This window comes from Natator depressus, chromosome 1 (genome assembly GCF_965152275.1).
Source record: "Natator depressus isolate rNatDep1 chromosome 1, rNatDep2.hap1, whole genome shotgun sequence".
Classification (NCBI taxonomy): domain Eukaryota; kingdom Metazoa; phylum Chordata; order Testudines; family Cheloniidae; genus Natator; species Natator depressus.
In genome coordinates this window covers 266,745,148-266,769,298 of record NC_134234.1, presented here as the reverse complement: position 1 = coordinate 266,769,298, position 24,151 = coordinate 266,745,148, and the positions used below count along the sequence as shown (strand labels likewise).

The 24,151-nt window shown below is 45.2% G+C and overlaps 1 protein-coding gene across 1 annotated transcript in view; it reads left to right on the top strand.

The window, feature by feature from the left end:
• The first annotated feature begins 16,413 nt into the window (after nt 1–16,413).
• PLXNC1 (plexin C1) overlaps nt 16,414–24,151 on the top strand; it is a 96,958-nt gene continuing 89,220 nt past the window's right edge. The window contains 3 exon segments of the mRNA XM_074955774.1: nt 16,414–16,563; nt 18,458–18,514; nt 18,516–19,889. Coding sequence (XP_074811875.1) covers nt 16,414–16,563; nt 18,458–18,514; nt 18,516–19,889 — 1,581 coding nt within the window.

Below are 24,151 nucleotides of genomic sequence, written 5' to 3'. Positions count from 1 at the left end.
GGGAGTGGCAAGCAGGTGGCCAGCAGGAGCAACTGGCGAGCAGCCATCAGGGCAGCTGGCAGAGGGCCAGAGCAGAGCCCCACAAAGAGGGGCAGCGAGTGAATGACCAAGCAGCGGAACAAGTAAGATGCCTTTTTACCACCCCCTCTACCCAGGGTGGGAGGTGAACTCTGCAGATGCACCTCTGAACTCTGGGTCTGCACTGACCAAGGAGAGCAACTGTGAGTGGGGTGCAGAGAAGGGTCAGGCACATGAAGGGACTTTTGGGTTGCTGGACTTAAGACCCTGATGGGAAAAGGACACTGCCCAACTTACTTGGGGGTGGGTCTTTTGCTCATGGTTTATGTTTATGAACCCTGTTTGCGGTGTTTTCCCAAATTAACACAGAGTTATTTCCCTCCTTTTAATAAAAGTTTATTTTCTACACTCGGACTCTATGGTTGAGAGTGGGGAATGTGACAAAGCTCTGTCCTTGCCTCCATGGGTCCCGTGTTTCCTGGCGGATTTCGCTAGCCTCAGAGGCTCACTGTGACCCTCCATGTAACACTTCTCTCTCTAGAGACAAGGGTCACAGTCTACTGAGCCATTTTCATCATAAGCCAGTGAGGGAGGTGAGGAGAAGTTATCCTTCCTTGCACAGCCTCTGTTGTCTCCCAGTCTCAGTGATTAATCAGGGGGCAAAGGTGGCAGGGGGAGCCTGGGCCCACTGTCTACTCTGGGCTCCAGCCCAGGGACCCTAATAGTATCAGCTATGGTAGCTGACCTTTTAGAAACATGACATGTACAATTCCCTGGGCTACTTTCCCCACAGCAGCCCTCACTTCCTCAAGCTCCACTTCACCCTTACCTCAGGGCCTCCTTCCTTGTGCCTGATATGGTGTGTACTACTCAGTCTCTCCAACAGCACAACTTCCTCCCACATGCACACCCACCTGACTAACTGGGAGGCTTTTAACTAGTTTCAGCCAGCCCTTGATTGGCTTCAGATGTCCCAATCAACCTAGCCTTCTCCCTGCCTTCTGGAAAGTTCTTAATTGGCCCCAGGTGTCTTAACTGACCTGGAGCAGCTGCCATTTCACTTATCCTGGTACCAGGGATTTGTTTAGCCTGGAGCTAATATATCTATCTCCCACTACTTTTCTATTGCCATCTGGCCTTGCCCCATCACAGGAAGTATTGCTCTTAGAGGCACCCAGGGGTGGTGTGTAGTTTTCCCAGGTTACTGGGTCGGGGCTCGAGCTGGTTCTGTGTTGTATTGATGGAAAGGAACCCCTAGATACTGAACCCGGCCCTGGTTGCTGCTGGCTCCACCTGGCAGAAGGGTTACTTACAAGACCACTGACACTTGGGAAAGCTCTAAAAAATGGTCCCCATAGAAACTGTTCTAACATGTCAAGTGTTCAGCTTTCCTTCAATTCTTTTGTTATCATTTCTAAAGATATATGCATGAGAGAAAATAATATTTATTTCTACAGCCTGATCTTCGGGCAGTTGGGCCCAGATCCTAAGAGGTATTTAGGTGCCTAAGTCCACCATTTAGGTGGACAGCCTCAAAACCACCACGGTGCCTAGTTTCTGCTAGTTGGCATTCACAAATCCACTGTAGCCCTGATGTCACCTTACAGCTAATGAGCCTCTCAAATCCTAGCTCAAGTCAAAGGCCCTGAAGCAGGATTCTCAAACTAGGCAGGGGAACACCTATTTCACCAGTGGGGCCCAATCCTGTAGGTATGCTCTGAGCACACCTTAGACCTGTCAGACTTTGCAACAGGAGGGCCAGAGAGAGAGAGAGTGTGTGTGCGCACTTGCGAGTGTATGTGACAGAGATGGAGGGGCAAAGCAGGCAGCACTGCTACAAAAGACAGCTGAGGCACTGGGAAGTGTACGGTGAGTGTGAGAAGAATTGAGCATAAGTAGAAGACAGAAAGAGAGAGAAACATGGTTTCATGCCTAGGGTATAGGCTACCTAAGCAGCTGACCTGGCTTTGATACCTCACTCCAGAAGCAGGTTCATGGCTGTGGATCCCAAGCAGAAGGAGGTAACTATCATCCAAGTGCACCAGGTCAGCTATTTAGGCACCTAAATTCCTCTCTTCTCCCTCAATCTCTCCTCACCTATCTCCTTGGTATGTCACTCCTGACTAGCTTCAGCAGCTCTCCACTCAGCTTGCTGAATTCAGGGGATCCCTTCCTAAGGAACCTAACTCTTCTGGTGGTTTGTATGGGGAGCTGGGAGCCTAATTCAGAGCTGAGGATTCCACTAGTCAGCAGGCTGCCTAGGGGTTAGCTGTTGCAATGCTGAGTGGACAAATGCCGAAGTACTTTTGAGGATCTGGGCCCTAACAGCTGGTAGCTTGATGCTGCTTTGTCAGATCCTAACATCCTGTTTCCACTGTGAAGCAAAAACAAAAAAAGGGGAAATGGAATAGATCTACACTCTTGGGGCATTGTCTGGAACTGTCAATGAGATGTCAGCCTTGATAAGCCTTCCCCTCCCTGCTTATGAAAGGGCTATATGAAAGGTTGTTTGGGCAACTGATTGGAGAGAGAATGCCTTTGAGAAGGGTGTATTCCCCAACTGGGGGCCACAGGTCTGGATTGAATCCCAGGACTGGGAGTCTCATTATGAGAACTTGTTTCACTGCCTTGCTGTAAACATGAAACATTGAGGAAGAGGACAAGAGCCTGCTGACTATAAGCTTTTTTTCTGCTAAGTTATTCCACCAATTTACAACAGCCTAAGCAGAATTATTGCTAAAAAGAAAGTATTTAACTTTGCTGCAGAGTCTTTGGAGAATGAGAGAGTTTTCTCCCCTGCACATTTTAAGTTATCTATCCAATAGTATTAAAAAGTATGGAAATCAACACTTAAGAGAAGGTAAATGTATATTCAAACACGTGTTCAGTTGTACAGACTTAAATAAGTATACCTTTGCAAAAATATCACATTGCATATTCAAAACTCTACCCCTGTGTAGCCACTCACCATCCAGCTAACATAAGAATCACAACTTATGAAGTTTTTAAAGTGATTGATTACAAATGAGCATATAATACACATTCTATAGACATGTTGATTCCCTTCTCTCTAAGGTAAATAAATATTTTACTAGCGTGATTTGTTGAAACCAAGGCCTAGACATTTGGAAAGGATTGGATGACAGTACACGTGTGTGAGGTGAGGTCTCTGACTCACAGTGGAAGGTGAAAAGGGAAGATATAATCATAGAGATCATAGAAATGTAGGACTGGAAGGGATTTTGATAGGTCATCTAGTCCCCTGTACTGAGGCAGGACTAAGTATTCTCTAGACCATCACTGACAGATGTTTGTCTAACCTATTCTTAAAAACCACCAATGATGGACATTCCACAATCTCCCTAGATAATTTGTTCCAGTGCTTATCCACCTTACAGTCGGGATATTTTTCCTAATGTCTAGTCTAAATCTCTCTTGCTGCAATTTAAGCCTATTACTTCTTGTCCTGACCTCAATGGTTAAGGAGAACAATTTATCACCCTCCTCTTTTCAAGTATGTAAAATATTGTTATAGATTGTTATGCCCCCCTCAGTCTTCTCTTCTCCAAACTAAACAAACTCATTTTTTTCAGTCTTTCCTTGTAGGTCATGTTTTCTAGACCTGTAATCATTTTTGTTGCTCTTCTTTGGACTGTCTCCAACTGGTCCACATCTTTCCCAAAGTGTGGTGCCCAGAACTGAACACAGTACTCCAGTTGAGGCCTTATCAGTGCTGAGTAGAGTGGAAGAATTATTAGAGTGGGTCTTGCTCACCACAGTCTTGCTAATACATCCCAGAATGATGTTCACCGCTTTTTTTTTTTTTTTGGCACAGTATTACTTTGTTGACTAATTTAGTTTGTGATCCACTATAACCCCCAGATCCTTTTCTGCAGTACTCCTTCCTAGGCAGTCATCAGTTGCACAAATACAAAATAGGAAATTATTCCTTCCTAAGTGTAGTACTTTGTATTTGTCCTTATTGAATTTCATCCTATTTATTTCAGACCATTTCTCCAGTTTGTCAAAATCAAATTGAATTCTAATCCTGTCTTCCAAAGCTCTTGCAACCAAGATTTATATTGTCTGCACACTTTATAAGTGTACTCTCTATGCCATTATCCACATCATTTATGAAGATATTGAACAGAACCGGATGCAGTACCAATCCCTGCGGGACCCCACTCGATATGCCCTTCTGGCTCAATTGTGAACCATTGATAACTACTTTGAGTACAGTTTTCCAGCCAGTTGTGCACCCATGTTAGAGTAGGCTTGTCTAGGCTATATTTCTCTGCTTATTTATGAGAAGATCATGTGAGACAGTATCAAAAGCCTTACTAAAATCAAGATATATCACATTTACTGCTCCCCGCCACCCATCCACTAGTCTTAGGATTTCCAAGCCATGTAGAGAGGCTAGATGGAGTAAATTGGGTTTTTTTCCTCAATATATGTTGGATGGAGTTGTTAGACTGTTTTGAAGAATAAGCTGTGATATACTGTAGACTCTTAACTATGGTGGATAGTTGGGATTTGGGAGAGCTAAGTCTCTGATCTGCCTATGAAGAGTAAAATGGCAAGCTGTGGGTATCTCTAGCTAATAAAATAATGAGAGCATTAACTGGAGGATGGTCTGTGGCAAGGTTTGTGAGCCATGTTTGATGGGTGAATGATGGTTTGATGGTAGATGGAGGTAAAAAGGTTTCAGATTTAGAAAAAGAGACTGGGTAAAGATATGACAGACTAACATTATTTTGGGAATATGTAACATCATATTTTACAAATGTGCATTTACTTAAGGGATTGTATGCACTCAGTATTTAAAATTTTATCTAGTTTCCTGTAACTCCTTTGTACTTTCATTTTCCATACTTAGTAATTATGGTCAGTCCTTGGTGTACAGTAATAGCAACTTTCACTTAAAGTTAACATATGTGTCTGCTAACACAAAGGATATCTGGAATCTGACTTAACTGCCAACTGTTGTGTCAATTTCTGAAACTGGCTGTGGCTGGTCTAACAATGACAATCGAATGCTGGAATTGTCAATAGATTGATATTTGCAAGCATCACGAGATGGTGGAACAGTGAAATCATTCTGGGAGACCATAGAAAAGAGTTTTCTTAACAGGGATTTTGCTTCTTCCATACCCTGGCCTATTCTTATTCTAGACGCACTTATTATGCAACTCCATTCTGCAGCTGCTGGTAACAATTCCATAGTAAAAAGTTGAGTTAAGTTCTGAATTTTAAAGAAGAAGTTCATCATTTGTCATAGATGAACATTGCAGTATATCATTTACTCCTGTGGGACTTCTGTACCACTGTGTGTGCACAGAATTCAGGTCACCCACAGATTTCTTTGCTTCTCTGAAGAAAAAGAGGGAAGCAAAGAAATCAGCAGGGGACACTCACCCCTTCCCCAGCAGCCTTGGCATGTCTGTTCGAGTGCCTGGAGCAGCCAGCGGAGACATGCATCAGTGTGGGGCAGTGGAGTGTTGGGCATGTGTGCATGGGGAGATGTCAATCATCCCTGGGGGGGCAAGGTTGGGTGGGTGTGCATGTGAGTGAGCAAGACTCTGTCCCTCACGCTGACTCGCTATTGTGGCGCACCTGGCATAGCGGGGTAGGGCTTCGGGTTGTTTAGAAGTAGGCATGAGGCAGGCTCTGTCCCCTCATGCAGAGCAGAAAATATAGCAGCCTGCCTGCCTAGTTGTTCCTATTGTTGTTAGGAAATTGTTCCCATTCTTAGTGAATTCCCCCAGCATAAAACAGGTGTAAAAGTTTTAAGGCTCCTTTACATTGCCCGAGTGGTATAAAGGAGCCTTATTGTAAATGACAGTAAGGGAATCCTCAGCTAGGAAGAGCTATGTGCTTTCTCACTTTTTTCCTGTGCCACAGTGGGGTTAGATTACAGCTTAGGATCTATTTTACTTACCCATTTAAAAAAATAAAGACTTTGAGGGCAAACAAAATTTTTATCAAGCAGTCAATAAAATGTCATGACAGTCAGAACCAAGCATTTCCCCCAGCCAGGATTATAACTGGAATGCAAAGTATTCGTTACCAAGTATTTGTAACTTAACTTCCATGTATTTAGGAAATGCTGAAAAGTTAGTGACTTTTTTCTGTATTGTAGCTTAAATAAATTACCAAAATAACTGAAAGTAATGTGATTATATTGTGCTATTTTAACAAATAAAATATGCAGAACTTTGCAGCATTTTAAATTTTTTGGCGCAGAATTCTCCCAGGAGTAATCATACCCCAACTCATAGCTCTTACTTTTTTAATACCGAATGAACATTCGGAGAAGTTACAAGTCAATCTGTTAGCCTGAGTTAAAATAATGTATAATGAGCTCTTAAGAAATTCAGAACTTATTTTTAGCTCTTTCTTTGACTTTGATTTCCTTTAATAATGGCATAACATAGCCTCTTCAAACTTTCCAGGTAGTTAAAACTTACTGATATCTTGTGCAGAAGGTACATTTGAAAAATTAGTTTGTTAAGCTATGTTATTAAATATCAGAGGGGTAGCCATGTTAATCCGGATCTGTAAAAGCGGCAAAGAGTCCTGTGGCACCTTATAGACTAACAGACGTATTGGAGCATAAGCTTTTGTGGGTGAATACACAAAATATTCACCCACAAAAGCTTATGCTCCAATACGTCTGTTAGTCTATAAGGTGCCACAGGACTCTTTTCCGCTTTTATGTTATTAAAGATTGTATTGAATTATTATGAGTGCACAGACTATAGCCAAAGCCAGATTAACAGCTCAGGTCACTCTTAAGAGGAGCCAATGTGCTATCAGAAGTAACTCAACCAATCACCATCCTTTCTTTACAGCTAATTTGCATGCAACAATTCTATTGGTTGTAATGAACCAGCACTGTGAAGGGAACTATATGCCTTTGTCAACAGTTCTTACTGGTAGATCACTTGGCCACCACTCTATACGAACTTCAATAGGAAGCAGGGTGACCAGACAGCAAATGTGAAAAATCGGGTCAGGGGTGGGGGGTTAATAGGAGCCTATATAAGAAAAAGACCCAAAAATCGGGACTGTCCCTATAAAATCGGGACATCTGGTCACCCTAACAGGAAGATATGGATACCACTCATTCCCTGCACATCCCCACTTATCACCTGCCTGGTTCATAGCCCTAGTCTCCCCACCACAGGCCTCCTGTGCACATAACTTTGTTCCATACATTCTTCGACCTCCCCTAATTAGACATTGTTACTGAATCCCCTTGACCCCCATATCCACATTCCTGCTCACCCATCCTGACAACCCCCACTGAACCCTCTTTTCCCCCTTCCCTCTGTAATCCCCAGTCATCCATCTCATACATTCCTGTTTATATCCGATCATCCCCCCTTTCCACACCCACAAAGCCATGATCTCCCCCATCACCTAGCTCATTCTACCGAGTCTGCCTCTGAGCTCTCACAGATAATCAAAATTGGAAAATGAAGCAATGGGTGATATTGTGTGTTGTGCCGCTTGGAAGTGCAACACAGACAGGCACCGCCCAAGGTGTTGGAGGAACCAAGGTATCTTGAAGACACCTTTGCACCCTCCTGATCCTGAGCTGTTCTGAGCACTGGTGTAGCCAGCTTTGGCAGTCTCTATGCAGCACCACTGCCTAGGATCTCTGCAGTACTGTCTGCTCTGTGTGTGTGTATCCTGGAAAAAACAATCTAGTAAATCAATTGTAAATTAAGTGCAGGATTCACCTGTATGCTTAAGTAAAGGTTGAAAGTACATATCAATTTAAGGATAAAATACATTGAAAAAATGTTGCAACTTTTCTAAAAATAAGTATTGCAAACCCAAGAAATTGAGAGATAAATTTAAAAGAAATCCAAACATGTTTAAGGTATGGAAAATGTGTATGTAAAGCACCGAAATAACCTTAACTCTGCTCTTTAGTGACACCATACAGTTACAATTAGAGCAGATCTAGGTTAGATTAAACTGTTGGCAGATCTAGGTTAGATTAAACTGATTTTTAAGGGTAGGTTAGGGTTTTTCATTATTTTTCCTTATGACATATTATAAAATCAATATTGGAAATGTGCGGTACTGTTCTTGTAATAATATTTTGGACTTATATGGTGCCTGGCATCTGAGGTTTTCAAAATTCTTTACAATCGCTATGTTGGGTATGAAATGTTATATTGTTCATGGATTATTAGGTTACATGTATGTATTAGACCAAATAATCAGTTTTTAAGGATATTGCAGCAATCCAAGATGGAATCTAAACTGTCATCTTGTGACTCCATCTTGTGACCCCCCCTCTATGCACAGTCATCTTAGCCTGGGTGTAACTGGATTGAACTGTTTTTTCCCACCACTGGGCTATCCCCAAGATTCTACCACCTCAGACTGTTTCCCGCCTTTTCAAGGATCATACCATGTTTTCCCGCCACAAACTGTATAAAAGGACTGTAATCACAAACTGGTGGTGTAGTCATAGGCGCCGACTCCATGGGGGCTCCATGGCTGGAGCACCCCCAGGGAAAAATTAGTGGGTGCTCTGCATCCACCGGCAGCTCCCCACCCTACCCCCTCACCCCAGCTCGCCTCCGCCTCCGCTCCACCTCCTCCCCTTAGCATGCCACTGGGTCCTGCTTCTCCCCCCTCCCTCCCAGCACTTGCGCTGCAAAACAGCTGTTTCGTGCGGCAAGCCTGGGAGGGAGGGGGGAGGAGGGGGAATGTGGCGTGCTTGGGGAAGAGGCAGGGATTTGGGGAGAGATCCAATAGGGGCAGGGAGGGGGCGGAGTCGGGGCAGGGCCGGGGGGGCACGAGCATCCACCAGCACCAACAAAAGTTGGCGCCTGTGCGTGCAGTCCACCTTAGTGATTGTGCGTGTGCGGCTCGGGTCTTCGTGGCACCAGTGCACCATCGAAGAATACCATTCACTCCTGAGGTGAGAAGAAAGAAGACGACGCATTCCAACTTACCTGCTCCTGTTCCTGGGAATGTCAACAACCAGAGAGTTTTCGGTCCGTTTCTTCCATCCCAACTGTCATCGAGGGACTCTCCAGTGCTCCTCCTCTACAGGTTCTAATTACCCATGGAGTGGAGGTCCTGGACTTCACCGCCACCCCGGAAGTGCTGGGAATATGGTGAGACATAATAATTAGGGGTTTCTTAGTTGGGGTTACAGTTTCAATTGCCAGGGTGGGTTCTGTATTTTTGGGCCTGAGCTTTATGCTCATAGGAAGAGCTGCTGTGTCACCGGGTTTGTGTTGTTTATATAAAAAGAAAAGGAGTACTTGTGGCACCTTAGAGACTAACAAATTTATTTGAGCATAAGCTTTCATGAGCTACAGCTCACTTCATGCTGTAGCTCACAAAAACTTATGCTCAAATAAATTTGTTAGTTTCTAAGGTGCCACAAGTACTCCTTTTCTTTTTGCGAATACAGACTAACACGGCTGCTACTCTGAAACCTGTTGTTTATATAGTTATTGCTCATTACATTTATCCCTTCCCTTATCTGAAATTTATGCCTTAATACACTTACCTGTTGTTTAACCCTTATTTCTGGTCAGTCTTTATTATTTTGTGCGTCACATAGGGAAGAGGGAAGGAGAACTTCACCAGTCCACCAGTGACAGATACGACAGAGGGCGGGTCTGCTCTTCTGAGAAAAAGGGGCTTGTTTATATTCTGTTACCTATACCCATTACACAATTATCTTGGCCCCCCTTTGAGATAACAGCTACAGCATCCCTGCAAGGCAAGGGAATATTGCCAGTCTCCATTTACAAATGAGGTAGTATAACAAGGTATTCTATCCACCACTGGGTGGCACCCCCTTCTGGCAATTAGCTCCTCCCTGTACAATGCCCCCTTTCTAGCCTTCCACTGTTGCAGTTTTCCTCCTGCTCACAGAGTCAAAGTACGGCTGTTTTGTGACTCAGCCCTCCGGCCACGTTACACTCTGATTTCCCCTTTTTTGCAGAGGAGGGAGGAGGGGGTCATAGAATCATAGAATATCAGGGTTGGAAGGGACCTCAGGAGGTCATCTAGTCCAACCCCCTGCTCAAAGCAGGACCAATCCCCAATCAAATCATCCCAGCCAGGGCTTTGTCAAGCCTGACCTTAAAAACCTCAAAGGAAGGAGATTCTACCACCTCCCTAGGTAACGCATTCCAGTGTTTCACCACCCTCCTAGTGAAAAAGTTTTTCTTAATATCCAACCTAAACCTCCCCCACTGCAACTTGAGACCATTACTCCTTGTCCTGTCCTCTTCTACCACTGAGAATAGTCTAGAACCATCCTCTCTGGAACCACCTCTCCGGTAGTTGAAAGCGGCTATCAAATCCCCCCTCATTCTTCTCTTCCGTGGACTAAACATTCCCAGTTCCCTCAGCCTCTCCTCATAAGTCATGTGTTCCAGACCCCTAATCATTTTTGTTGCCCTTCACTGGACTCTCTCCAATTTATCCACATCTTTCAAAGTCTCTCTGCACAAGCAGCATCAGGCAGCCCTCAGGCCTGCTACCTTGACTATGTCACTCCTGCAGTGATACAGGTAGTCCTCCCATTCACTGTCCCAGCAATACCACTCTGTAGTGGATGGTACAGGGGAACCCAGGCCCACACTCTACTCTGGAGTCCAGTCCAGGTCCCCACAGTGAAATTAAAATTCTGGGTCTTCACCAATGTTACTGCTCTCTTCTCTGGAGTACTTCCTACCGTGCTTCTTTAAGCTTCTCCTTCACCCAGGGGTGCTGGAACAATTTATATAGTGGGGGTGCTGAGAGCCATTGCACCAAACTGTAAACCTTGTATCTGATGGTAACTACTTCAAGCCAGGGGGTGCTGCCACACACCCAGGACTCCTAGTTCCAACACCTATGCCCTCACCAGTCTTCCTAGTCAGCAACCTCTCTCTTAGGCCTACTGTGTAAACCCTTCCTCACAGGTTCCTATTCCTCCTTCCTTCTCCCTTATCTCAGGGGGAGAGACTGCAGACTTCCTGTTGCCAGCCTCCTGGCTTTATAGAATTCCTGCTTGTTCCCTTGTAGGTGATCTCCCTTCTAACTCGTGCCCCACACACAGCCTAAATCTCCCCTATTTGCAGCTTAATTGACTGATTGGGCCCACTTGGCCTAATTCAACTTCTTGGCTGATGGGGCGAGTACACCCCTTCATGGGTGGATGGAGACACATAGAAGTTGGTGACAAAGAGGGAACAGACCCTGAGTTTCCTGTCTCACGTGCTTGTTTTTGCTATAAACCATTCTTCCTAGGTGTCACAGTTTGTGACAGAATATGAACCCATTGTAGATATGTGGAACAGCAATCTGTTACTTTTTATATGCAATTCTGAGTTGCTTCTCTTTCTCCTGGCCACTGTAACAAAAAAGCTTTCAATAACAAGTCACTTTTGGCACACAAAAAAATTATGTGATTGAAAACATCATGCTTTGGGTGCATGTTCATGATTTCTTTGGTCAGTCATCTAAAATAGTTTGTATTATTTAGAATAGAGGCAAACTGAAAATCCATTATTATTATTTTTGTTTAAACAATGCACAAAAGGGTTGTTAGCTATCAGGATTCTGCTGTACAAAAATATTTGACTTTGTCATAGGATTCCCTTCACTTCAGGGTACTGGACTTTTTCAAGTTGTTGTATCATTTGCGGTGTAACAGTTCAGCTTCTTGTGGCACTCACTTGAATTTCCTCTTGTAGGCCACAGAGCAGCCTATTCTTGTGTCTGAAATCTCCTCATCATATGAAGGCAAGACAACCCAGAAAAGGATGCAGAAGGCCCAATAATTCTTAGATCAACCACCAAAAAAACAACAACAACCAAACAAAACACCACAGTAGAATTAAAATCCAACATTGCAGAATCCATGTGAATATTCAAAGTATTCAGATGCACTGACTCTGTAAAGAAGGAGTCTTTCAGTACAGCCTCTTGGTTTTCCTGTTGCAGTAAATCCATGTGTAGATGTAGTAGAAAATTGGCTTGTTGAAATATATTAGGTGGAAAGCAGTTATTGACCTGTTTTCAGGTATGGCACTGCAAATAAAATGCATAGTGACCCTAACCCTGCCTGTTACCACAGTACCACAGCACAGGCTGTTTAGCCAGCAATGGGGCAGAATAAATTATCATCCCATGTTAAAGTAAGTGACCATAAATCTCAAAAAGTTGTTTCAATGTAGGAAGAGTACCAAGTTTAAGCTAAATTCAAAATAATTTTATTTTTTCTTAATGTTATCTAACTACAGTGGCTTCCCTTTTGCCAGATCTCTACATAGAGTCCCAAATTTGTCATGCAAATGAGAGAGAAGGACAGAGAGAAGGCGGCAGTTGAGTCAGCGGAGAGAGAGAATAGGGAGGAATATGTGAACAGAGGCTGTGTTCTGTCTCAGGGTAAAGAAATTATGTAAAAAGGGGTCAAACCTTGTTTTAACTCATCCACGTAGGGCCAAGTCCTGATGTCCTGATGCAGTTCTTATTTAGGCAAAACTCACATTGGGTCAGATTCTGCTCTCATGTAATCCCATTGAAGTAACTGAAACTGCTCAAGGTGTAATTACAGGTGAAGTTGGTTCATTGACTTCACTGAGAATTTTCCTCTGAGTAAAGAGCTCAGGATTTGGCCCTTTGTGCTTTATAAATGCACAAAACAGTATGTTAAATTTGTTTATTAAACAAAACAACCTTACATGTTTTGGATACATAAACTTATCTTATCAAAACATGTTTCACATTTACAACTAAATGATTTATTAAAGGAACAGAGAGATTAACTGTAATCAGTGAATTAAACTAATTATTTCAGGTCAGCCTGGGAAAATGTTCCAATATGCCTAAGTAAAAGTAGTGGGAGTTAGAGTTTGTATTCACCTAAATCTCTTGAAAATGAAACAACAGTCTTCTATGTTACCTGGACTGTCCTTCAAACTTTTAAAACAGCTCTCATCCCTTCCTTCCTTGTTTTTATTCATAGACTGGAAGAGAAAGATAAGTTTTCCTGCTTTTTCAACTCCCAATAGATTCCTCAATTATTAATTTTTTAGTCTACATGAAAAAAATATTCTTTCTGTGCGTGCTGAAGGGGCTACTGCTGTCCAAAACTGGTTTAGCACTTCAACAAACTCTGGTTGCAGCTGCTTAGCTAGTGATTACCACCTGTCCAATGGTGTGACTTTCTCTAAAATATCGTCAACAAACAGGTCCTGCTTGAATGGTTCATCTCCAGCCCTGATATTATGATTGGCCTGACTGATGGGTGATTATTAGATGCCCATGTCATAGCAGCAGCATCTTCTTCAGTAGTTAGGCATCTACCTTGGTACTTTGGGTTGAGAATATTGGAAAGAAAATGAGATTGATTGAGTGCTTGATCCACCTGTTTCTTTACTGCCTGAACATTAACTTTGCTGTAGGATATTTGTTTCTTCAATGTCATAAGAAGAGCCATACCGGTCAGACCAAAGGTCCATCTAGTATAGTATCCTGTCTCCTGACCAGGAATGGGACAAGGGGTTGGGGTGCCCCAGAGGGAATGAACAGAACAGGTAATCATCAAGTGAGCCATCCCCTGTTCCCAGGGCCGGATTAACTCTCCTGTGGGCCCGAGGCTATTAGATTTTGTGGGGCCTCTGGGGGTTTGGAGTGGGGGAGTGGGCTCAGGGCTGGGGCAGGGAGGGGGTGCAGCTCCAGCTGAGGTGCAGTGGGCTCTGGGTAGGAGTTTGGGTGCAGGAGGGGGCTCCGGGCTGGGGTAGGGGGTTCGGGTGCAGGCTCCGGCAGGGAGGCGCTTACCTCGGGCAGCTCCTGGTGAGCAGCACAGCAGGGCTAAGGCAGGATCCCTGCCTGCCCTGGCTCTGCGCTGCTCTGCTCCCCGAGGTGGCTTGCTCCACAGGCGCTGCCCCCGCAGCTCCCATTGGCTGTGGTACTCAGCCAATGTGAGTTGTGGAGCCGGTGCCGGGGCGGGAGCAGCGTGCAGAGAGTCCCTGAACCCCCCTCATCTAGGGACTACAGGGGCACATCAGCGAGCCGGTGCTTGCAGCTGCAGCCCCAGGGGGGTGGGGGCACCGAGGCTCGGGGACCAGTGTCCAGCCTGCGGCGCGGAGACTTGCCGCGGGCTGGATGAAAAGAAGCAGTTGGCCACATCCAGCCTGTGGGGCCCCCCTTAGCCCAAGGCCCTTGGCTGCAGCCGCGTAAAGCCCCTGCGTTAAATTCGGCCCTGCCTGTTGCCCATTCCTAGCTTCTGGAAAAGAGAGGCTAGGGACACCATTCCTGCCTATCCTGCTTAATAACCATTGATGGACCTATCCCGCATGAACTTATCTAGTTCTTTTTTGAACCCTGTTATAGTCTTGGCCTTCACAATATCCTCTGACAAAGAATTCCATAGGTTGCCTTTGCACTGTGTGAATAAATATCTCTTGAAGTTCTTTCCAAATTTCAACAGCATCAGCAATACAGCAGCAATCTTCTGCAGTTTGTCCAAGGCTATGGAAGTAGGTTTCAGTATATTCAGCATACCTTCTACATTTCTCTTTAGACCAATGTTGTCTAATTTGGCTGTGATCGTTCCATCTATTTTGTCACAATTTTCTTCACAAATTGTCATCAGAATATGCTAGTTCTTAATAAATTGCTCTAAACACTCAACCAATGAATTCCATTGTACATCTTGGGGGAGAATTAGTTTAGATTCTCCTCCTGCTCTCCTGTATATGCTGTGCCCTGAAAGCCAGAAACCTTGGGCTTTAGTGACTTTATAAGTAGAGCAACTTCCAAAGATGTGGAGTTTTTGCTGAATATAGCCTGTTGCCAGGGCCCTAAACATTGAAACTAGGGTCTGTTAGAAGTCTCCAATTGACCACGTGTCTCAGGAAGTCACAAAAGCCAATACCTAAACCATATAGAGCTTTATATTTTAACATCTTGTATTGCACTAAGAAACAAATTGGAAGTCAATGTAGCAGACTGGGCACAAGTGTAATGTGTTCAGCTTGCGTTGTCCTGCCAAGTAAGTGGACTCCTGTGCTTGGACAATCTATTTCAGTGTGATCGGTTTGAACATTATTTCATTTACATGTTGACCAAGAACCCAGTCCTGTACAGGAAAGCACATCTTCAGAAAGTGTGTCACACCAGAAGTAGCCTGCTTTGCTTACCATCTCTGGTATATATATATATATATATATATAAGCTCCAGTGTAGCAATTCTGTTCCATGTGCTCCTCTGCATTGTGCAAGGCCCTGTACACACCCTTTAAGTCACTGCCTGTGGAGTAGTATAAAAGGCTGGTGGTTCTGGATGTGGGAACAGGATATGTCATGGACTCTGACTGCTGCAACTGGAAAAGTGCCAGTGATAAATGTTGCTTCAGATCCAGGGCAAAATAAATTGCCTTAAGCAATAACTGCTGCAGGGTGCAGTCTACATTTTGGGGAAGGACATGTACTTCTGCTATGTATGTATTCAAACTGCTAACATCTGCATTATACCTTCTATTTGCAAATTTGGGGCCGGATTCTTATTTACATTCAGGCCACTTTACACTGCTCCAGCAACATTAAACTCTGCCCCATTAGGGCAGGAGAAGTTGATATAATTATTCAAAAAAAGAAACAATATTTTATCTTTACTTAGGACTCAGCAAAAGCAGACTATCTGCCATTTGCTGAGCATGCACTATACAGTTCTGCTTTTGTTGAGTCCTTACTGGAAATGGTCTAGTAGGCTTCAGAGAGCATCCAGGCTAAAGGCCCAGTCCTGTGAGGTGCTGACTGTCCGTGACTGTAGTGGGAGTTCAACGTGCTCAGCACCTTGCCGAAGGAGGCACTAAATTAGACAACGCCCACCCAAAGATGGACAAACCCAAACGCCTCACAACATCCTTCACCATTGTTATTGACAGACTAAATAAAAATCACGGCAACCTTTTGGAGAGTGAGCTGCAGTAACTGTTTAACTACATGCAGCAACGTGATGCAACAGCTTAAGAAAGGCAGTGAAAAAACACACTATTCAATGTAATTCCACATCAACAAGGGGAATTTAGATAAGGTTCACCCAGGAGTCTGGAATTAATTTACCCGACTGCTATGAAAATACTGATCTATCATGACTACGGGTGGGAAGGATCTCAGTTTTATGCTTCCTTGAAATTAGCAAAGTATGTGGATTTTGCCGCTCCCAGGAGGACAGACAAGCTTGTATAAAATTGACCCCGTTTTCATTTCATGATATTGTGTGACAGGCCATCCTGTACTGAGATAAATGTTAGCAAGAATCCCAAATTAGCCTGGCTTTGCTTAGAAGGAAGAAGCCACTATCTAGGTCTCAGAAGCCAACCAGGGCAGCATTTCTCAAATGCGGCCACCATGGCCTCATGCAGTCCGGGGCTTTTCTTGCAGGCACAGCCTCCTGTGCAGCGATTGGAGCGCAGGGGCAAAGCAGCAGCCCGTCCCCTGGGGCCTCCAGCAGAACTTGGGCCCTGCCTCCTTCTGAAGACACAAACACTGGAGAAGCAGGCAAGCCAGTAAATTTCCCACCTTTCCAGGGGTGGTGGGGTTGGGCTTCAGGGATGGTGGGTGGCAGACTCCAGTTGCAGAGCTTCGGGCTCTGGCCATGGGCCCCATCCTGTGGTTCCAGTCTCATCACCCTGCCCCTCTCCCCCATTGCCCATCCCCAACTGCTGCCTTCTCCAGCCCCAGACTTCATCTGTGCAGTGGCAGGCACGCTCTGTCCCCTGACTGCTGGGCCCCCGGCTCACCACCCCTTCCCCTTGGCCCCCACTGCCGTCACCAGCCGCTGGGCCTCAGGCCCCAGCCAAAGGGCTTTGGGTTAGGCCCTGGCTGTGCAGTGATGGGTGCTGGCCCCCACTGCACCCTCTGGCCCTTCACCCACCCATCCCATTGCCCCTGGGCCCCACTGCCTCCCTCAGCCCCCATCCAGCCCCTCCCCCAGCCCCCTATTCATTCCCTCCATGGCTCCGGCTGCCTCCCTATTCACTTTCCCATCCAGGGCTTAATTTGTCCCCAGGTTTGCCGTGGCTGAGTAAGTCTGCTATGAAAAGTTATATTTGTATGTTAATATCACTTTTCACAGCAGACTTAGCAACTAGCTGGGAGGCTGTGAAAAGTGATATTAATATACAAGTATCCCTTTTCACAGCAGCAGACTTACTAGCTAGCAAGTCTAAAAAGAACAACCAACCAAAAATGCAAAAGAAACAACAAAAAGGGACAAGAACATGCAAAACACATTATTTGTTTCTATTCTGCGTAGGTCCAGTAAAGAATAGAGACAACTATATATTATTTTTATTATTGAGTCTGCACAAATAAAATCCAGATATAAATAAATTACACTGGACATGTATAGTGTATATTGATTTATTTTTCCTAAAGTTAATTAAATATTTTAGGAAAAATTGTCAAAGCCGCTGCCAGCAAGAGTTGGTGGCTGCACTCTGAGGCCACCAAAAATGTGTTGTGAGAACCCCAATGGGTCTCTATAATAAAGATGAGATGGTCAGAGAAAGTCACACTCTCTACTGGCTGTGGCGACAGTCCCATCTATGCTGGAAAATCAGCTGTGTGTGGGGCCCCTTGTTCCAATGTTATTCCCCACCCCCCCAAGAGGTTTAAAACCTGGGTCAGCCTGGCAGCCCAAATTAGGGTGACCAGATGTCCCGATATTGTCAAGACCATCCTGATATTAGTGGCTTTGTCTTATATATGCAACTATACCCAGGGCCGTCCCTAGCTATTCTGGGGCCCTACGCAGCCCCCCTGCGAGGTGTGTGTGCGTGTGGGGGCCCACGCCTCCGCGCGGGAGCGGCAGGGCTGGCTTAGAGGGCAGAGGGGAACCGCCCCGCAGCACTCACTGGCGGCACGGCAGGGGCCAGGTCGCTGCACTTCCCGCCACCGGTGAGTGTAAGCCCAGCCTTGCTGCAGTCCTCAGGGGAGTGGAGGTGGGGCTGGGGTGGAGCAGGGGATGGGGCAGAGCAGGGGCAGGGGCCATGGGGAAGAGGCGGGGCAGGGGCTGGAGCAGCACACAGCTGTGCAGGGCACCAGGAACTGTGGTGCCCCAAATTTCCTGGTGCCCTATGCAGCTACGTACTTTGCGTATGGGTAGGGACGGCCCTGACTATAGCCCCGTCCCCCTCCACCTCCCCCCGCAAAACTCCCGATTTTCCACACTTACTATCCGGTCACCCTAGTCCAAGTGGGCCCCAGCCATGCTCTCATGGCCAGGGCCGGCTCTAAGTTTTTTGCCATCCCAAGCAAAAAATTTGCCACCCCAGCTCTGAGAGCATAACTGCACAAGCAAAAAAATAAAATAAAATAAAAAAAGGATGGCTGGAATGCCGCCCCTGGAATTGTGCCACCCCACGCACAGGCTTGCTTTGCTGGTACCTAGATCCGGTCCTACTCATGGCACGCCCAAGAAGCCTGCCAAAGGCTGCCTGGTGCACAGGGGTGCTTTGCTCCCATCTAGGCTGAGAGGCTGTGGGATGGTTCACTCACAGCAGGAGCCCAGCGTTGGTTTTGCAGTGCACCCAGGAGCAAAGCCGGGCAGGTGGCTGCGGCCCCCGCCCGCTGCATCCTGGAGGGCGCAGGGCGTGGGGTGAGTGGGGAAGGAAGCTTGTGCAAGAGCAAGTATGAGGCCCAAACCCCCACCCAGGAGCCCAGCCCAGCCTCCCGGAGAGGAACTTCCCACCACCGCAGCCAGACGGAGGAAGCCGGGGCTGAACGACACAGCGCCTCTCCCGCCCCGCAGCACAGCATGGGGCAGCCGCCGCCGCCAGGCAACTAGAGCAGCCGCGGAGCCGATCGAGGAGCGGGCCGCACCCATGGCGCCCTGCAGGAGGAAGGACCCCCGGCGCCCCGGCCCCGCCGCGCCCCCGCTGCCCTGGGCGCTGCTGATCGCCCTGGCGGGGGCCGGGGCCGTCGTGTGCCAGCCCCGCTTCGCCCTGCCCGTGCGCATCGACAACATCGCGGCGAGCGGGGACAGCCTCCTGCTGGCGGGCGGCAGCTGCCTGTACAAGCTGCACCGGGCCCTGGGCCGGCCGCCCTCCGGGCAGCTGCAGCTGGCGCACGCGGGGGCGCAGGACTGCGCGCAGCCGGCGGGCACCCACAGCAAGCTGCTGCTGCCGGACCCGGAGCGCGGCCGCCTGCTCACCGGCTGGACCCTGCACGGCGGCAGCTGCCAGGTGCGGCTGCTGGGTAACCTGACGGCGCTGTCCAACCAGAGCGAGGTGGTGAGCTGCCTGCCGCAGGGCTCCACCACCGGGGTGCTCTTCGCGCCGCAGCCCAACCGAGGCCGCTTGCTGGCGCTGGCCGCCACCTACTCGCTGCCCGACACCAACCTGACGTGCGCCCCCTCGGCCTCCGACGCCGACACGGTGCTCACCGTGCGCCGCCTGCCGGACCTGCGCCTGACCGGGGGGGAGTTTGGGACGCTGAAGCGCGACAAAGCGAACCCGCTGCACTTCGTGGACGCCTTCCTGTGGGGCGAGCACCTCTTCTTCCCCTACTACCCCTTACCCCCGGCGGCGGCGGCGCATCCCAGCGTGGCCGTGCTGAAGTCCCAGAAGGACTCCCCCGTCCCCAGCCTCTTCGGCGAGCTGCGCCTGGACTGCGGCGCCCGCAGCACCCTCCTCTCCTCCAGCCTCCTGGAGCCGGCGGGCTTGTGGGCCGGGGTCTTCAGCGCCGGGCCGGGCGAGCGGCGCTGGGACTCCACCGCGCTCTGCATCTTCGCCATGCGGGACATGGAGCGGCTGGCCGGGCAGAGGAAGGAGCCAGCCGCCAGTTGCAGCCCGTTACTGAAAATCAATGAAAATCGCCACTGTGTGAGTCTCCCCTTCACTTCGGTGAAGCTTGTTGTTCACCTCGGAGAAATAGATCAGCTGGCCCCCGTCAAAATCCCCCTCCGAGAGCCCTTGAGTTTCAGGGGAATTCTGATCCGGAGCCAGCACCCAGGGACCTGGCTCCCCACAAGGCTTAGAGAGAGCTCTATATTTTAAAAACCTTGTGTGCTCGCTGATCCTTGAGGTAGATACTATCATTCCCCTCTGCAGATGTGGGAAGGCAGACATGTTCATGGTTACCTCTCAAATGAGGGGTAGAGCCAGGATTGCAATTTAGCAGACCTTGCTTCAAATCCCCTACACTCAGCCTCCTACCTCCTGTTGCCATCTAGATATGCTTTTTCCCCTCCACCCCGTAGTGCACCATGCACATCTCTGGGGCTGTATAAATAATAATAATGAATACTAAATATTAGGGCTTTCAATCACAGTTAACCCACACACTTAACAAAATTAATTGATTAATCATACTTATAACAATAGAATACTAATTGAAATGTATTCAGTATTTTGGATGTTTTTCTACATTTTCAATATTGATTTCAGTTACAACACAGAATACAAAGTGTACAGTGCTCACTTTGTATTATTATTTTTGATTACAAATAGATGTACTGTAAAATGACAAAAGAAATAGTATTTTCCAATTCACCTCATACAAGTACTGCAGTGCAATCGCTTTATCTTGAAAGTGTAACTTACAAATGCAGATTTTTTTTTTTTTTGGTTACATGACTGCACTCAAAAACAAAATAGTGTAAAACTTTCGAGCCTACAAGTCCACTCAGTCCTGCTTCTTGTTCTGCCAATCGCTAAGACAAACAAGTTTGTTTACATTGAGGGGAGATACTGCTGCCTGCTTCTTATTTACAATGTCACCTGAAAGTGAGAACAGGCAAAAGAAACAACAACAAAAAAGACAAGAACGTGATCTGTAAAGAGAGCCCTGGTCTCTGGCAGATCCTCCAACACCCAAGCATTCTGCAGTTTAACCCGCTGCCCCTTCTAGATTGGGACAGCCTTGTCCAGTAATGGATGGAGTATTTTGGAAACTTCATGAGAAGAGGTTGCTTCCCTAACCACAGTTAGGGAAGCACTCTTGAGATCTTTCCAAATAAAAGCTGCAATATAAATGTAAAATATATTAAAACTAGCTAGTCACATCAAATAAGATTAAATATCTGTCCCTTTCCACATAGAATCCTAAGATTAGGTGTGTGAAATCCTGGCTGTATTGAAATCAGTGGCAAAACTCCCATTGATTTCTATGGAGCCAGGATTTGACCCTCTGTTTTTAGGTGTCAGTAACTCACTTTGATTGCTGTGGTTACTGATGGTAAATTGAATGACAGGAGTTAATAAAAAGTCTCTCTTTCCCAAACAATGGTTATTTAGAAATTGGATTTTGGATGCTGGTTCTTTCATTGTAAGTTCTTACATGATTTCTTTACTGGCAGTCTAAGGTGTTTTATCAGACTGTCATCCATGGCAAAAATGAATAATAAACTTCCAATAGCAATCCACACAAAAAACCCAAAATAAATATTTTGCACACCTCACATATCAGAAATTCTAGAGAATTGTTTTTTGTGACTTTTAAGGAAATGGGTCTAAGGAGTGCAAATACTACAGTCTATTTATATGGCTGTCATCACCATGGTATCTAAGTATCTAAATATGGAAGACCAACATTCATTATTTTAAGAATAGTTCTGTCTTAGACTACAAGCATAGTCCCATTATTACAGCAATAACTCCAATCTTTCAAAAGGCTTATCTTTACTGGAAAATTAGGTTGTGTTAGAATATGATCATGAGGAGTTGGGTTAATTAACATGATGCTAAACACAGCTTTGCTGTCAGTATAGACAGGGATCGCTATGTTTAACATGTCACTAACTGGACCTCTAGAGTTAATCATGACCAGCTGACACAATGTTAAACTTCATTGGTTCCTGCCTACATTGGCAGTAGAGTCAAGTTTAACATTGTGTTAGATAATGACTTCTAGGTGTTGTGTTATACCATGACCTAATTGTCTAATGAAGCCAACCCAAAGGAGGCATGATATTCCCTTTATTATAATTAGGGCTGTCAAGCAATAAAAAAAAAACATGATTAATTGTGTGATTAAAAACATTAATTGCGATTAATCGCACTGTTAAACAATAATAGAATACCATATTTTTGGATGTTTTCTATGTTTTCAAATATATTGATTTAAATTACAACACAGAATACAGTGTACAGTGCTCACTTTATATTTATTTTTGATTACAAGTATTTGCACTGTAAAAAACCAACAAAAATAGTATTTTTCAATTCACCTAACACAAGTACTGTAGTGCAATCTCTTTATCATGAAAGTTGAACTTACAAATGTAGAATTATGTAGAAAAAAACTGCATTCAAAAATAAAACAATGTAAAATTTTAGAGCCTGCAAGTCCACTCAGTCCCACTTCTTGTTAAGCCAATCACTCAGACAAACAAGTTTGTTTACATTTGCAGGAGATAATACTGCCCGGTCCTTGTTTACAATGTCACCTGACAGTGAGAACAGGCATTCTCATGGCACTGTTGTAGCCAGAATCGCAAGATATTTACGTGCCAGATGTGCTAAAGATTCATATGTCCTTTCATGCATCAACTACCATTTCAGGGGACGTGTCCATGCTGATGATGGGTTCTGCTCAATAAGAATCCAAAGCAGTACTGATCGACACATGTTCATCTTCATTATCTGAGTCAGATGTCACCAGCACAAGGTTGATTTTCTTTTTTGGTGGTTTGGGTTCTGTAGTTTCTGCATTGGAGTGTTGCTCTTTTAAGACTTCTGAAAGCATGTTCTACACCTCGTCCCTCTCAGATTTTGGAAGGCACTTCAGATTCTTAAACCTTGGGTTGAGTGCTGTAGCTAGCTTTAGAAATCTTACGTTGGTACCTTCTTTGTGTTTTGTGAAATCTGCAGTGAAAGTATTCTTAAAATGAACAACGTGTGCTGGCTCATTATCCAAGGCTGCTATAAAATGAAATATATGGCAGAATGTGGTAAAACAGGGAAGGGACATACAATTCTCCCCCAAGGAGTTCAGTCACAAATTTAATTAAAGCATTATTTTTTTAACGAGCGTCATCAGCATGTCCTCTGGAAACATGGCCTCTGGAATGATGGCTGAAGCATGAAGGGCCATACGAATCTTTAGCATATCTGGCAAGTAAATACCTTGCAATGCTGACTACAAAAGTGCCATGCAAATGCCTGTTCTTACCTTCTGATGACATTGTTAATAAGAAGAGGGCAACATTATCTCCTGTAAATGTGAACAAACTTGTTTGTCTTAGCGATTGGCTGAACAAAAAGTAGGACTGAGTGGACTTGTAGGCTCTGAAGTTTTACATTGTTTTGTTTTTGAGTGCAGTTACGTAAGTAACAAAAAAAAATCTACATTTGTAAATTGCACTTTCATGACAAAGAAATTGCACTACAGTACTTGTATGAGGTGAATTGAAAAATACTATTTCTTTGGTTTATCATTTTTACAGTGCAAATATTTGTAATAAAAATAATATAAAGTGAGCACTGTACACTTTGGACTCTATGTTGTAATTGAAATCAATGTATATTTGAAAATGTAGAAAAATATCCAAAAATATTTAATAAAATTCAATTGGTATTCTATTGTTTAACAATGCAGTTAAAACTGCAATTAATCGCGATTAATTTTTTAAATTGTGATTAATTTTTTTTTACTTAATTGCGTGAATTAACTGCGATTAATCAACAGCCCTAATGATAATTCATTGTTTATTATACATATTTGCAGGAAAGACACAGAAACAAATGCAATTCCATTTTAAAAAGTCATTTTACAAGCACAAAAGGATAGGATAGGTAAACACAACACGTGTGCTCACTTCATGCATGCATGCTTCGTCTTCCAGATATTTCTACTTGCATTCTTCTGTCCTCTTCCCTCAAAAAAGTGCAAGGTGGTTCACTTGCATAATGTGATGCCCTTTCGAATCAAAAGTGTGCATGGGTTCAAAATCTTCAGAAAAATAATGCACAACTTGCCATTCAATATGCAAAACTTAAAAAAAAAAACCTGTAGAAATCGATAGGGCTTTTGGGCACAAAGGAGCACCATGTATCCCAGAACATCAACTATTCATCATAAAAAATGTGTACCCATGCAGCAGGTAGTTGGCGATGTGTATGCTTTACATCCCAGCTCTTTTAAA